Source organism: Coturnix japonica, chromosome Z (genome assembly GCF_001577835.2).
Source record: "Coturnix japonica isolate 7356 chromosome Z, Coturnix japonica 2.1, whole genome shotgun sequence".
Classification (NCBI taxonomy): Eukaryota; Metazoa; Chordata; class Aves; order Galliformes; family Phasianidae; genus Coturnix; species Coturnix japonica.
Genome location: NC_029547.1, coordinates 7,846,438 through 7,860,398, shown reverse-complemented (window position 1 = coordinate 7,860,398; position 13,961 = coordinate 7,846,438). Strand labels below are relative to the sequence as shown.

Genomic DNA, 13,961 nt, shown 5'->3' with positions numbered 1-13,961 from the left:
GGCGCTCGGAGGACCCGCCGGCAGGGGGCGCTGTCACATCCGTCGCGCCGCACGTCGCCGCTCTCGGGCCGCCGGTGCTTCCGGGGCGGCTCGGGCCGGGCCGTGGCGGCCGCAGGTGAGTGGACAGGGGCGGGGGGAGGCCGGGAGGGTCCGGGGGAACGAGGGGACTGGAAGGAGCTGGAGCGGGTCGGGGGAGGTGGTGGCGGCGGGACAGTGTCAGGGACGGTGTGTGAGGTAGGGTATGGTGGACGTGGGAGGGGGGCTGTGGGGCTGATGGGGGCGAGGGATGGGGGAGCTCTGAGGGAGGTGGAGGCGCAGAGCGGGGTCGGCAGGGCAGTGTAAGGGCAGTGGGGGAGTCACAGGTAGTGGCTACAAGAGCTGGGGGCGGGAGGCGTTGGGAAGGGCTGCAGAGCAATGGCCGGGGATGGACGCTGGCTCAGGTGGAGCCTTGGGACTGAGCTCGTTTGTCTTTCCCCGCAGGATGCAGCGGTGGCCGGTGCTGCTTTTCCTGGCCTGGGTCTGCTTGCTCTTCTTCTCTGGTATTGGGCTCTTCATGAGTGGCTTCCTGCTCACCCGTATTGAGCTTGCCAACAGCAGTTCCTGCTCAGACCCACTCGCACCACCACCCTGGGACAAGCAGAACCTCCCGCCAGGCTCCTGTTGGCTGCCCCAGCGCTTTCCCAAGATCGTGCTCGTTATCATCGATGCCCTTCGTTTTGAATTTGCCTTGTTTAACCCAGCCAAGGTCAACCCACTGCCCTATGAGAATAAGCTGAGTTTTCTGCACCACCTGGAGACTTCTCAGCCCCACCATGCCCGCCTCTACCGCTTCCTAGCTGATCCCCCCACCGCCACCATGCAGCGCATCAAGGGCCTCACCACCGGGTCACTGCCCACTTTCATTGATGTAGGCAATAACTTTGCTACCTATGCGATCCAGGAGGACAACCTGCTGGCACAGCTGGTGCAGAATGGTACGTGTGACATCCAGCCAGGGGAGGGCATGTAGAAGGCACTTGTGCTCATGTGGGACCTTTATTCTTCTCTCCCTGTTAAGGGAACTGATTAGCACACCTCCTGGCTGTCAGCTAATTCTTTCACCCTACCCCAGACTTGGCTGAAGCTGTTATGCAGGTGGGCTTTGTCTGGTGCTGGGAGTGAGAAGCAGGTGGGACCTGGCTTAGGGTTTATTCAGAGATGGTGAGAAACATGTGAAGGTGGCTGTGCTAGTGGTGGCTGCCACAAGGTTATTGCCAGGAGCGGCTCTGACACGCCAAGGACACTGTAAGTCTGTTGGCAGTCAGGTGAGACACCCGATGAGGGCGGAGCTTGAGCCAGGTGTGGTATGGGAACCTCACCTGCCTGCATCTGTTACCACATTTTCTGTATAGTTCGGTGTTGCCTAGATGTGATTAGTGAGGTAGTAAAGAGTTTCTTGTTAGGATGGGATGATGGAGCAGAGAGAGAATGGTTCAGTGCTGTCCTGCATTACCTGGAATGATTTTCTTCCGGGGCTCAGAGTGCTACAAATGACAATCATGCTTTTGCATGGGATGCGACAATGGGTTGCCAGCTTCCCTGTGTGAGGAAGGCAGGCAAATGCAGTTAGTCATCAAAGTGCAAAAGCACTCGCAGACCTTGTGCCACAGCATTAGGGGAGGTGGTTTCTGCTGCCAATCTGGAAAGGCTCAGAAAACACAACAGCATGGCTGGTTGCAGACGTGGCAAGGACAAGCAAAGTGTGGGCAATGGTAAGCATGTATGCTCTTGCCTTTTCTGCATATAAAAGCCCACCACAGTTATGTTTCAAGTTGGAGCCCAGGATTCAGCTTCTGATATCTGCTGTCAGTAGCCATCTATTGTGTTGTGTCTTACAGTTGGATTGTGCAGCCCTTGGCAGTGCTCTATCTGCTCGGTAATACAGTAATGCAAATGAACAACCATCTACTTTTTGGCCTGTTTAGTTTGTGCATCTTTCTACTAAGGTGACGTGGCAGAGGTTAATGATAAGTAATGCGGTTGTGCTGGTGCATTTGGAGCTGGGAGCACTTAGAGGGCTACAAAGGGGGCAGAACTCTCCCTTTATTCAAGCTCACTTCCAACCAGATGGTGATTAAAAAGTCTCAGTCTCTTATTATGGGTTTTGAAGGAGACAGTGCTCCAGCACATGAGCTGGATCTTCCCAGACTTGACACTAGTGTGTTTAATGATGTGACTTGGGTGGGCTTCCTACTCTCATCATTTTTTTCTGCCTCAGGAAGAAGAGTGGTCTTCATGGGTGATGATACTTGGGATGGACTCTTCCCAAAGAAGTTTTTCCGCTCTTATTTTTTCCCTTCTTTCAATGTGAAGGATCTTCACACTGTGGACAATGGGATCTTGCAGTATCTTTATCCTACTGGTAAGTAGTTCTTCCCTATAAGGCTGATCCACCCCTTTTGTTATACAGGGTTCCTACTACAAGACTGGGGTAGAACTGAAGAATTTTGGTGTGATAGCACTGTGTAGTCACACCCATTCGTGTCTGCTGCCCGGGGATTACAGTCATCTAGCTGGATTTCCACAGATAAGCCAGCTTTGAGGACCCATGAACTGTTTCTCTAAATACTGTTTCTCCATTTGGGAGGTAGGGCTGATTGGTAGGACTGGGCTGCAATTTTGAGTTCTATGTCTGTCCTAGAAATATACAGCCAGGAGGAGCAGCTCTTTCCTCTGTTTTGCTGCGTGGCTTCCTGGCGGTGCTTTAGGACAAATCCAGTAGTCCTGCCACCCAGTGGAAGGTGAGAGCAAATTGCTGCTCCCAGTCTCAGGGAGAAGTTGAAGTGTGGGGTTGATTTGTGAATTTTATGTGATTTCAGACTCCCTATTGAGACTTAGGTTAGGGAAAATGTTCTTCGCTTTATCTGCATATAAATCTAGATAAATCAAAGTTGCGGTGGTCTTTTAAGGTGAAGATGAGGAAATTGCCCTAATGATGGGTATTTCCTTGTAGTTTGCCATTCAATTTGTCATTTATCTGCAAATGTATTGATTTCCATGTGCTGAGACCCTGGAGTAGAAGGGAGGGATATGTCCCTGGCAGGGGACAGTATTTATATGCCAGGCCCATGTTCCACATGGGATGTGGAGAGGCACATGGATGAGTCTAACCTGAAATACCTTCAGGGAAGAACTGGATTTCTGGATTTTCCTTTTCCTGAGTATCCCCTTGGTTTTGCAAGAGGGGAAGAAGCAGCAGTTTCCAGAAGCAGCTGTACAGCTCTGGCAGAGGGATCCAGGAGTAGAGCGTGTTCTTAATCCTAGGCTACTGTGTGGTAAGAGTTTCCTTGTTTTGCAGTGAACAGTGGTGAGTGGGACTTGCTGATTGCTCACTTCCTTGGTGTGGACCACTGTGGGCACAAACATGGACCTGACCATCCTGAAATGGCCAAGAAGCTCACCCAGATGAATGAGATGCTCAGGTGATGATTGCAGTGGTAGTGGGTTGCCAATTGGTTCCTGCTTTCGGCCAAATTAGGGGGTCTTACAAGGGGATTTATGGATACAGAAAACCTGTTACCACGGAGAATGGATGTGACCAGTAGCAGCTGGGAGCCCAGCTATTGGACAGTCTTGTCTGTGTAGGCATATGTTCACAAGGGAATGACAAAGAACAGGGTTTGGTTTCAGAGCTGAGGCCTTTTCAGATCTTAGTTCTCAACCAAACCATCAGTTGGTGGCGCCTCACTTTCTTCATCTTAAATTAGAGGTTGTCACACTGAGACTTAGCTAATGTTTGAGAAACATTTGGAGAACCTTGGCTAGGGAGTGCTGAATTTACTGCACAGGCCTGCAAGTTGTGTGTTTGTGTCAGAGTGCAGAATGGAATCCAGAAATTCTGCTTACACAGCTGTGCCTGAAGCTGAAATGCTATGGCTGTTGACTTAGGATTGATTTCATTTTTGCTGTTACAAGGACTGAGTAACACGCCTTTCTGTATGTGAGAGTGCATATGCATTGTGCTGTACTTTTTGCATCCTTCAGGGACAAATCCCACATCTTTTTATCCTTAGGAGTTTGCTCACACAGCGTGATGCAATAGGTAAGACCCTCATGGGATTAGCCTGAAATTGGGAATATTCCTTCTGAATGTCATTATTTTTAGAGATCCCATGCGGCCTTGAGGAACACTCACAGGAGATTTAGACAACATCAGTCTACCTCATTTCAGCGCTCTGACTTTTTAGTTCATTTTTAAAGCATCCATTGTCCCAGTCTCTGGTTCAGTTGATACAGCTCTCTGTCAGCACCTAGTTTTGCTCAGGTCCTTTGGTGAGCTTCACCTCTCCCACATAATCAGGCTTGGAAGGGACATATCCTCTCCCACCTGTGCTCCCGGGGGTTGATGACTTTCCTTATATGTGGTGACAGGTCCTTGGTGGATCACTTGGGGAATGACACTCTCCTTCTGGTGGCTGGAGACCATGGCATGACAGAGACTGGAGACCATGGTGGTGATAGCCAGAGGGAAGTGAGTGCAGCACTGTTTGTGTATAGTAAAACACCTCTGTTCGGCACCGACCCTCCTGAGGTAAGAAGCAGATCTTTAGTTGCTACTGCCTGAGGTGGCATCTTGGGCAAAAACTGCATTGTGGGGTGCGAAGCATAACAGCTCAATCAAAATTGTTTAGATTGGGAGGGAGAGATCCAGGGACCTGCAGGTATCTTCTATCATTTGCCTTGGGCAGGATTGAGTTTCCCGTGTTTTAACTATTGTCTTTCCCAGTATCACCTCTCAACAGGGATGCCTCACCATCATCCTTTCTCCTGAATGAAAGTCTACATTGCTGTGTCCTTTCCAAATGTCTTATTCCTCCTTTGTCTCTCCAGGAGCCTGAGGCCATTCCCCAGGTGAACCTGGTACCCACTATGGCCCTGCTGCTGGGTGTGCCCATTCCCTACAGTAACATAGGGGAAGTGATGGCTGAGCTGTTCTCCGGGGATGGTGATGCTGTGTCTGAAGCCTTGCAGCAGCTCTTGGTTTATCACATCAATGCCAAACAGGTACGGCAGGGAAAGACTGGCTGGCAGTGCTGTGGTAGTGCCAGGGGTTAGTTGTGTGATCTTAGCTCTTGGACATATTGGGAATTCACTGCATTTGGCTTCTTGGGAGCTGCTTTCAGCTGGGTAGTTTGGCAGTTGTTTGGAAGCTGGAAGGTAGCACTGTACTATGTCTATGGCAGGCCTCACTGCTAAACTGGAGGAGAGAAGGAAAGTTTTCTTAGGCTCTTCTGCTTGGTATAGGTGAGACAGTGATATGTTGTCATCTTCATAGAGAACTTTGTGAGTTACCTGCTTGCAGTGTTTGTTTGGTAAAAGACAATCATATTCCAAACATTAATGGGAGACACCTGTTTAGTACCTGGTAATGAGCGCTGCACTGTAGAAAAACACTGACCTGGAAGGTGTTATTTGCTTCATGATAAGGTCCCAGGTGGTTAGAAGTGGGTTTGTTTACTTGGAGAAGCTGATGGGAAGGTTGTTTCCTCGAGGCTGAAGGTGACTAGGGGTAAGTTTCCTTAATAGGGATTGAGAAGTACATGCAGGTGTTTTGATGTTTCTTCAGTTTTGGAGGAGAAACAGTGTTAGCTATAATACTGTCCTAGAGCAGTGGCAGGAGGAAAGTGGTAGTGAATGAAGTAGTGAATAAAAGAAACACCTTGTAATAACAGAATAAATTGGAACAGAAAAGATTTTTCACGTGTTACAAGGTGTGTGTCTCACCTAAAAGCCTGGCTGCCTGTGAGGGATCCTGCATTGCTAGAAGCACATTGCTAGCCTGATGTTATTCCCCGAGCCCACAGTCAGGGCTCTGATGTAGTCCTGTGGTTCTCAAGGAAGAAGGCATACCAAAGCAGGACCTTATTTTGACCCAGATGCCTGGAAACAGCCATGTAGATTGGGCACCATTACTGCATATCAGTGATATCCATGTATTTCCGGAATTGAGCTGATCTGCACTGTTGAGCAGCTGAATGTTCTTACAGGTGCCCTGACTGGTTAATGCTCTCTTAAGACTTCTGTGGCAACTTTGGGGTCATAGCTGGCTCTGTTACTGTGGACTTAAAGGAAAAGGCAGAAGGAATTCTCCTTAGTACGGTGGCTTAATGTGTCTGTCAAAAAGAGTGAACAGTTTGATTTGATCCACTGCAAGCTGATAAATTTGATGCCTGTTGTCATGGAAAAAAAAGTAACAACACAAGATGAAAGTTGGCAGTGGTTCGGAGTAATAGCTGGTGATGACTTGACATTCTGGGGGACGTTTACCTTGTGGTTACCAAAGACTCTATGTATGAACTTGTAATGATGTGTAGTGCTAACAGGTGGAGAACTGGGTGGCTGAAAGGTGTCAGCACAGTTGTCAGGACAGATATATTACTTCAGAGGGATATTGCTTTGGCAGAGGGATTGAGTTTTCTGAGACTGCTTACACTCCAGAAGGGTTATGTGAGGAAGGTGGCAGTGAGTCCCCTTCCCAACACTGCTTTCTGATTCTGTCCTCTCTCCTGTTGCAGGTGGACCGCTTCCTGCACTCCTACTCACTGGTTGCTCAGGACCTGCCAGCAGAGCAGCTCCAGCACCTGCAGGAGCTCTTCTCCAGCGCTGTAGAGGAACACATTCAGCTCTTGGCCCAGGTGCAGAGGGCCATGCTGGTGTCTCCGGAATTGGAGTCCAAGCTCAGAAGCCTCATCAGCCGCTTCCAGCTCTACCTGCGGCAGGCACGGGCTGTGTGCACCCAGTCCTGGGCCCGCTTTCATCCTCTGCGTATGGTGGGGGGCTGCTCCCTCGTTGCTGCTTCCTGCTTGCTCTGCTATGTGGCCTCAGAGCTGGCCACAATGTCTGACTCTTTCTATCGCAGCTGCCTCCTGTACCCCCTTCTTTGGGGGCTGGCTACAGCTGTTCTGTGTGGGCTAGCCTGTGTGCTCACACAGGAGGAGCTGGATCTCCTCCTGCTGCTGTCTTGGGCAGCTGCAGCATCTCTGCTGGGCTTTTTTTGGCACTGGTGGGGCTGGCATCCCAAGCGAGCCCGTTTGCTGGGCACCCAGCCACCCTTAGCCAGCGCTGGTCTGAGGCAGAGGCTGCGAGTGTGGCTGGGGCTGGCATTCCCCATGGGCATTCTCCTTTTTCGCTGCGGAGCAATGTTCTCTGATAGCTTTGTGATAGCTGAGGCCCAAGTTACCCCATTCCTGTTGGCCTCACTGGTGATGCTGCTGATAGGAAAGCTCCACTGGGATGGTCGCCTGACTGTACCGGAAGGTTCCAAACAGCAGCCTCTTGGCTTTTCCTCTTACCGAAAAGAGAGCTGGCACCTGCTGTGCCTTGTGGCTGTGCTTCTGCTTTGCGTGCGACTCTCTGGCTTTTTCCACCAGTGCCGTGAAGAAATCCCTCAGTGCCGGCCCTCCGTTTTCCTTCCACCTCTTGCCAGCCTAAGAAACACACGGGCCAAGAACCTCTTCTACCTCTTATGCGTGGCCTTGCTGGCTGGGCTGGTGTATGCAGTGCGGAGCTGGCTGCGACACTACGGCAATCTGAACAGCTCAGACCCCCTCGTACTCTTTGTACGTTGGGGTTTCCCACTGGTGGTCCTTTGCATTGCCTGCTACTGGGCTGTTGCATCCAGTGCTGAGGACTCTCTGGGCAAGCTGCAGGAGCTGGTACAGGTGGCAGTCATTGCCTTTCCATGGGCTGTGTACGGGTTAGTGTTTATTGGGTTGCTGCTCCTGCTGTGCCATCCCATGACAGTGTTTGCAAAGGATTCACGGGAGTCTGCAGGATCCATTGTCACTCCCTACCAGGGGATTCCAAGCTCCAAAGTTGACTTGCTCCAGGTCATCCCTCAGATCTACAAGAGGATGCAGGAGTCTGAGAAGAGTCGCCTGGAACGGCGCAGCTGCAGGGCCACAGTTGCAGCCTATGGGCTAGGGAGTGTGTACTCAGCAGCCCTGGTCATAGCGCTCACCCTCATGGGCTTCCTCTTGATGCTCCTGCACACTGAGCGTCTCAGTCTTGCCTTCCTACTCCTCTTCTTGGAGGCCTTTGTGCTGCTGCACATCCACACACGTGCCAGAAGCCTCGCAGGAGACACTGGTGAGTCAGGGTTCAGTGGAACATCTTTTGGATGTGCAACCTGAGCATTACAAGACTGCAGCCTCATCCTGTTTTCAGTGGGAGAGGCAGAGTCCAGTCTTTGCTCCTGGGGAATGGCAGTACACAGATCCTCCTTGCAGGATCCTTGTAGCTTATTTAAAGCTGCTTAAATTCTCTAATAGAAGAGATGCATGCAGTGTGGAGGGAGTGTGGGAGGAGAAGGGAGTCCTACCCCAATGCTTCTTTCCAGAAGTGGGAGCAGCTGCTAAGCCCTCTGTTGCTGACAGAGTCCCGCAGCAGGGTGGGCAGCAGAGGGAGCACCTGGCCATGTACTGGCATCTTGACTAGTTTCTGTCACAGAAGAGTGAGTGGGAGGGGAACATGAAAGAAAACCCTGTAGGTTTCTTTGGACTATCTTGTTCCTTGATGCTGATCTTTCTCTCTCTCTCTCTCTTTTTCTCTCTCAGAGCCTTTTTCAGTGCCCTGGTTTGCAGTCATCTCATGGCTCCTTGCTGCTTCCCAATTCTTCTATTCCACGGGCCATCAGCCCATCTTCCCGGCCATCCACTGGAACGCAGCCTTTGTGGGCTTTCACCTTGACCACAGCACAAACCTCCTTCCTGCTGTCCTGGTGGGCGCCAACACGTTTGCCTCCCATATCCTCTTTGCAGGTAAATCAATTTCTTCCTGGGCCGTTGAGCCTGAGCAGACATGGCTTTGCCTTGTCTGGACACCTGCAGGCTGAGCACGAGGTGATGAAGGCTCCAGCACCAACTGAACAGCAGCATCCTCACTGTCCCCTTCTGGGGCTGCAGAGCTGCCCGTGGCTTGCAGCCTCCATGCAGTTGTGCCTGACCAGCAAGCTGGAGCTGGAGTATATGATTCCTGCCACGTCCAGGGCATGACGGCAGAGCCTAGACTGCTCCTCATCTCCTGGGCTCCTGGTAACTTCATGTGCCTTTGTCCTCGAGGTAGTTGGCTGCCCTCTGCTCCTGCTTTGGCCCTTTGTGTGTGAGATGCCCAGCTCACAGAAGAAGAAATCCAAGAGGGAACCTCAGGAGGAGCTGCAGACGGTGGATGAACACATGATGGAGATGAGGCTGCGGGAATCCCCAGAGAAGTTCTCCACTGCTCTGCTGCAGCTGGGGCTGAAGTACCTCTTTGTCCTTGGGGCACAGGTATGGTCTGAGGTGGGATGGCTGTCTGGGAATAAAACTGTGCTGTGAGAGCCATGGGGCTCTTTGACATGAGATGGGGCTCAGTTGGGTCAGAGACAGGCCAGGGAAGAAATGTTGAGGTACAGGTGAAAAAGCAGATGCAAAGATCCTCTTCTTAATCTGTGCAATTTACCATTTGCTTTGAGAAGGGCAACAGCATGGAAGCAGCAGTACAAATTAGGTTGCTTTTTGTTTCCATCTGCCTTGGAGCATCTGTTTGGAAACTGCAAGTTTGTAATCCCATTTGTTTATTTATCCCAGTCCTGGTCACAGATCACTTTTGGTTTTTGTCTGTGCTGGGAGCTAAATGTCAGAAACTTAATCCCATGAAAGTAAACAGCTTTCTGAGGTTTAGCTTTTCAATTTTCCTATACAATCAGACTAGAAACAGTGTGAGACGAGCAGGAGGCCATGCGTGACTGCCCTTCTCTCTGAAAGATTAGGTAAGCTTAGCTGTAATGGGAGCCCTCCTGTGTGCTGCCCTTACCTTGAAGGGCCTGTATGCAGCACAGGTTGTTTTTCTTTCCTGATGCGATGATGAGAGAGAATCCTCTTTGGGATGCTTATTTCTAATGTACTGGCCTCTCAGGTCTGCACAATTTAGTATCGCTTTCAGGTATGGACCTGTTGCCCAGAAGGACTCTGCAGTGTGTCACTTGTAACTTTATTTTCCTGGTCTCACCAACAGCTTCTGGCCTGTGTGTGTGCAGCTGTGATCCTCAGGAGGCACCTCATGGTCTGGAAGGTCTTTGCCCCAAAGTAAGTTGCAGGAGTTAGTTTGATGCTGGGTGTTGGCTCATGCTGCTGAAGTCTTGGCTATAGTTCTTAGCTAGTAATATTGGAAGTGACCATGTGATTGATCTTCGATAACTTTTCACTAGTAGAGGCTGTAGAATTGGCCTTGACTAATTCCTGCTTCAGGTTCAGAAGCTGGACTCAGACTGGAGCAGAGTCCTTTCTCCTTGATTTTCAAGGATGCCCAGAGCCCACCTGTAAGTTAAAGAATATTCAGGGCAGAGAGGCAAAGGTAGTGTTATCAGCCTACAAATGAGATGCAAACCTTTGGGGTAGTAGGCATGTGGGATGTCCTTGACCTCTGGGAGTTCCCAAATCCCACTTTAATGTCTTCCTGAATGGCCTTGAAACCAGCAAGGAACTAAAGGCATGGTTGGCTTCTGGATCGCAAGCAGCATCCACTTCTAAGGAATAAATGCAATCCACGTTTTATGACTGGTGGTACTACCAGTCCCTCACTGTCAGGGAAAATTATCTGCTGGGGTTGTGGGTAGCATGATACCTTATTGCATCTGTTGTGCCTCCAGGTTCCTCTTTGAGTCTCTGGGCTTCATGGTGAGCAGCATCTGCCTCCTGCTGGGGATCTCCCTGGTGATGCGTGTGGACTGTGCCGTTAGCACCTGGTTCAGCCAGCTCCAGCTCAGGTAGCACCGAAGATGTGGGGAACCTGACTTGCTCGTCGGCCAAGGCTGTGGTCATCTCCCTGATTCCTTAGTGCCAGGAGGGGTTCAACAGCCACCAGCAACGAGTGCCTGCCGACAGCAGTTTGGGATTATCCCTCGCTCCCTGCCTCAATGTTGTGCAAAAGAACCAGTGCCGGCTGTTCCCTGTTCATTGTGATGCTCTGCAGGGAGCATGCTTCTCAGTGGTTGAGGTTGGAACTCTTGTGCATTTGTTAGCAGCAGGAGGAAGCCAAGAAGCAAGAAGAGTCCTGAGGTGCTTCTCCGCAGAACCAACAGCAGGATGTCTTGCTAGTGCATTCCCAAAAACTGCCCCAACTGTGCTGCTAGTAGGCTGCAGTGGTCTGCAATGTGCCTGGAGAGCATCATCTTGCCTGTGCAGAGACATTGACTTACTTGAAGGGGCCTGCTAAGGAGGGACAGAGAGAAAAGGCTACTATAACTCTGCCCTCTTGCTGGGTCCTACAGCCACCACTTCTCTCTGCATGCTCCGTTTTCATGCTGGAATCAGAGTGCACACAGCTATGCTGGCAGATGGTTTCTGGGGTCTTGGTTGCACCTGCCTTCCTGTCAGCCTAGTTCATTGCTCTTAATGAGGCCTCTCCTGCCCTATACTCACTCCTGTTTTTCTGATGTTCCTAAACAGTACTAGGGGCTGAGTAGAGCTGACTGGGCTGTCTTGGACAGCCTGAAGCAGGCATAGTTTTTTGGGAAGATTTATAGCAGGGTAAATGGTGTCCATGACTGGAAAACTTCACTCATGACCTTGGCCTGCACTGTCCATATAGTCAGGGCTGTAGCAGCTGGGGCTCTTGGTCTCCTCCTGAGCATATGCTGCAGGATGGTTGGTAGTTGATTAGGAACAGTTATTTGCTAGCAGGATGTAGTGACAGACCATTTGACTCACCCCTGTATTGGATCTTGTTAGGAAGAAAGGAGGGTCTTGTGAGGCTGACTGCAGGACTGATCTTGGTGAGAGCTGAGAACAGCTGCTGGAGATTTGTGAGCAGGTGACAACTCCTGCATGGTGGCCTAATGCACTGGAATCCATGTATGTGCTGGGGAAGTTTCTGTCACCTTGATGGCATCCTAGGCATTGTGGAGGATGGCATCTGTGATCCAGTACTGGGTGCTTATCACCCAGTGATCTTGCTTTTGTGCATGAGGCTTTGTGCTTCAAGTGAGCTATCTCGAATCTGCTTTTGACTGTGTGCTGTCAGATGTATATCTGTATGGGCAGAAGTGGAAGATGGTGACCATGGTGCCTGGCTGCATTCCAGCTGAACTCCCCCTGCACTGTTGATGGGAGCTGGGATTCCTTACTGCCCTGAACCACTGTGTGGCATTATTTGGTGCTATGAAACTTTTCATCTCTTTCCCCTCTGGAAAGAGCTGAGGACTGCTTGCCTGAGATTCTTCCTTCAATTTTTGTTCTGGTCTCTGCTTAGTTTTTTTGACTCATGCATCCTAACTGCTTCTGCTTGAGTTCCTCGCTCAGTCTGAGAGAGTCTGCCTGTGTAACTTCAGTTTCTTCCTCATCTCTGTCTTGGAAGGCTCTGGGGAAGTGTCTAGCCATCTCAGTGATTGTTTGAGTTCTTACTGTCATGTTCCGTGTGCCCAGTAGCTGTGGAAAACATCCTTGGAGGACAAGTTTAGTTTTGTGTTTTGCCCAACCTGGGTGGTAGTGCTTGCTCAGATCTCAGGAGGCAATTCCAGGGAGGCTTACACTGCTCTAATTTTGAACTTTCATTGCTTGGCCAGCTTCTATCCTGCTGCTTCTGCTCTTCTGTCTGAGCTTCGTATTTCTTCACCTCTGTGGTCCTGACCTGCTTAATTTCACCTGACAAAACCAGGGACTCTTTTGTAGCTGACAGAACTGTCTTAACTGGCTCACTGCAACTTGGTTGCATGCACAGCAGTGCTGGTGCAAGGAAAGGGGCAATAGTATGTGGCTGGGAGCTGCACAGAAACAATGCAGCCCACAATTAGATAGGCTTAAACAGTTTCATCATCCTTTAGGTAGGTTATTGACTATATACTGTGACTCCTTAGTGGCCAAAGGGTTTTCAGGTATTGCAGGGTAATGCTGAGGGATGAGAGTGCTTTTGTTTGGAAAGAAGGAAAGGGATGGAAGTAGCAATTAACCAGTGAATTTTCATTTAACGTGACATTAGATAATGTGTTACTAACCTCCAAGTCTGGAGCTCCCATATGTCTTGTTGTAACTGTATAACCCAGTCAGGGTTTTATTGCTGCCTGAATGTGTTTGTGTTGGCAGAAGTCCTTAAGGTCACTAATGCTGTGATACTGGCCTGCAAGACCCCCGCTGCTGCCATCCAGGCCCCTGGGCTTTGTTCTCTCTCACCTCTTGGACTAGTTCCTCTTTTAGCAGCTGCCATCATGCTGCCAAACCTTCCCATGTCTGTTGTTTATGCACAGATTCCTTCCCTCAGCCCCTTACCTCCAAGGTTGTGGTGGCTTTGTGGACCTGCTGGAACCAGAGGCCTGTGGCCTGGGAGGCTGGGGCAAAGCAGAGAGAACAGAGCTGCAGCTCTGTAAAAACTCACGTCTCACCAGAGAATGACTGGACAGTGGCAGTCCCCATTGCAGAGTAGATTTGAGCCTGGGTCAAAAGCTGAAGCTCCCTTGAGAGCTTCCAACAAATCATTATGCCTACTTATGCCTCAGTCTGCTCTCCAGAATTACTGCAACCTCATTCCCTGACTCCTCTTACCGAGGTACAAGGATGTAGCTTCGAGTCTCTTCACCTGGATTTATTACTTGCAGTAATGAGATTGCAAGTACACAGTTGCCACTGCAGTGATGCCAAGGACAGAGGACTGGCCTTATACTGACTGCTCTGCCAAGGGAGACTGGCTACTACACCAAAGAATTTAGAGTCAAGATAAGTTTTCCAAGGGCTGGAGCTGCTCTTATTTTCTTTCATTCACATGTTTAGTCTTTACTGGCCTTCCCTAATGGCCTTTGAGCTCATCATTTGGCTGCTGTTCTTCTGAGTGTTTTGGGGATAAGAGTTCACATTTGTTCAAAGCTTGACGACCTTGGAATCACGACGTGCTGCTGGTGGTGGAACAAACGTGGCTGTGTTTGCTCATTTCAAACCCCAAAAAGCGTGTGGTGG

General features: G+C 50.2%; 1 protein-coding gene across 2 annotated transcripts; it reads left to right on the top strand.

Moving 5' to 3' along the window:
- The first annotated feature begins 4 nt into the window (after window positions 1-4).
- On the top strand, window positions 5-13,916 carry PIGO (phosphatidylinositol glycan anchor biosynthesis class O). 2 transcript variants are annotated; one of them, XM_015848321.2, is made up of 11 exons: window positions 5-115; window positions 481-974; window positions 2,258-2,401; window positions 3,338-3,461; window positions 4,411-4,570; window positions 4,870-5,043; window positions 6,555-8,127; window positions 8,595-8,798; window positions 9,103-9,305; window positions 10,033-10,103; window positions 10,667-13,916. In XM_015848321.2, the coding sequence occupies exons 2-11, from the start codon at window positions 482-484 to the stop codon at window positions 10,785-10,787; spliced, it is 3,267 nt and encodes a 1,088-aa protein (XP_015703807.2). In that variant the 5' UTR covers window positions 5-115; window position 481; the 3' UTR covers window positions 10,788-13,916. The 2 variants fall into 2 exon arrangements, with proteins under 2 accessions (XP_015703807.2, XP_015703808.2); XM_015848322.2 differs by lacking the exons at window positions 10,033-10,103; window positions 10,667-13,916 and having other exon boundaries at window positions 9,099-9,259.
- Window positions 13,917-13,961: the final 45 nt, after the last annotated feature.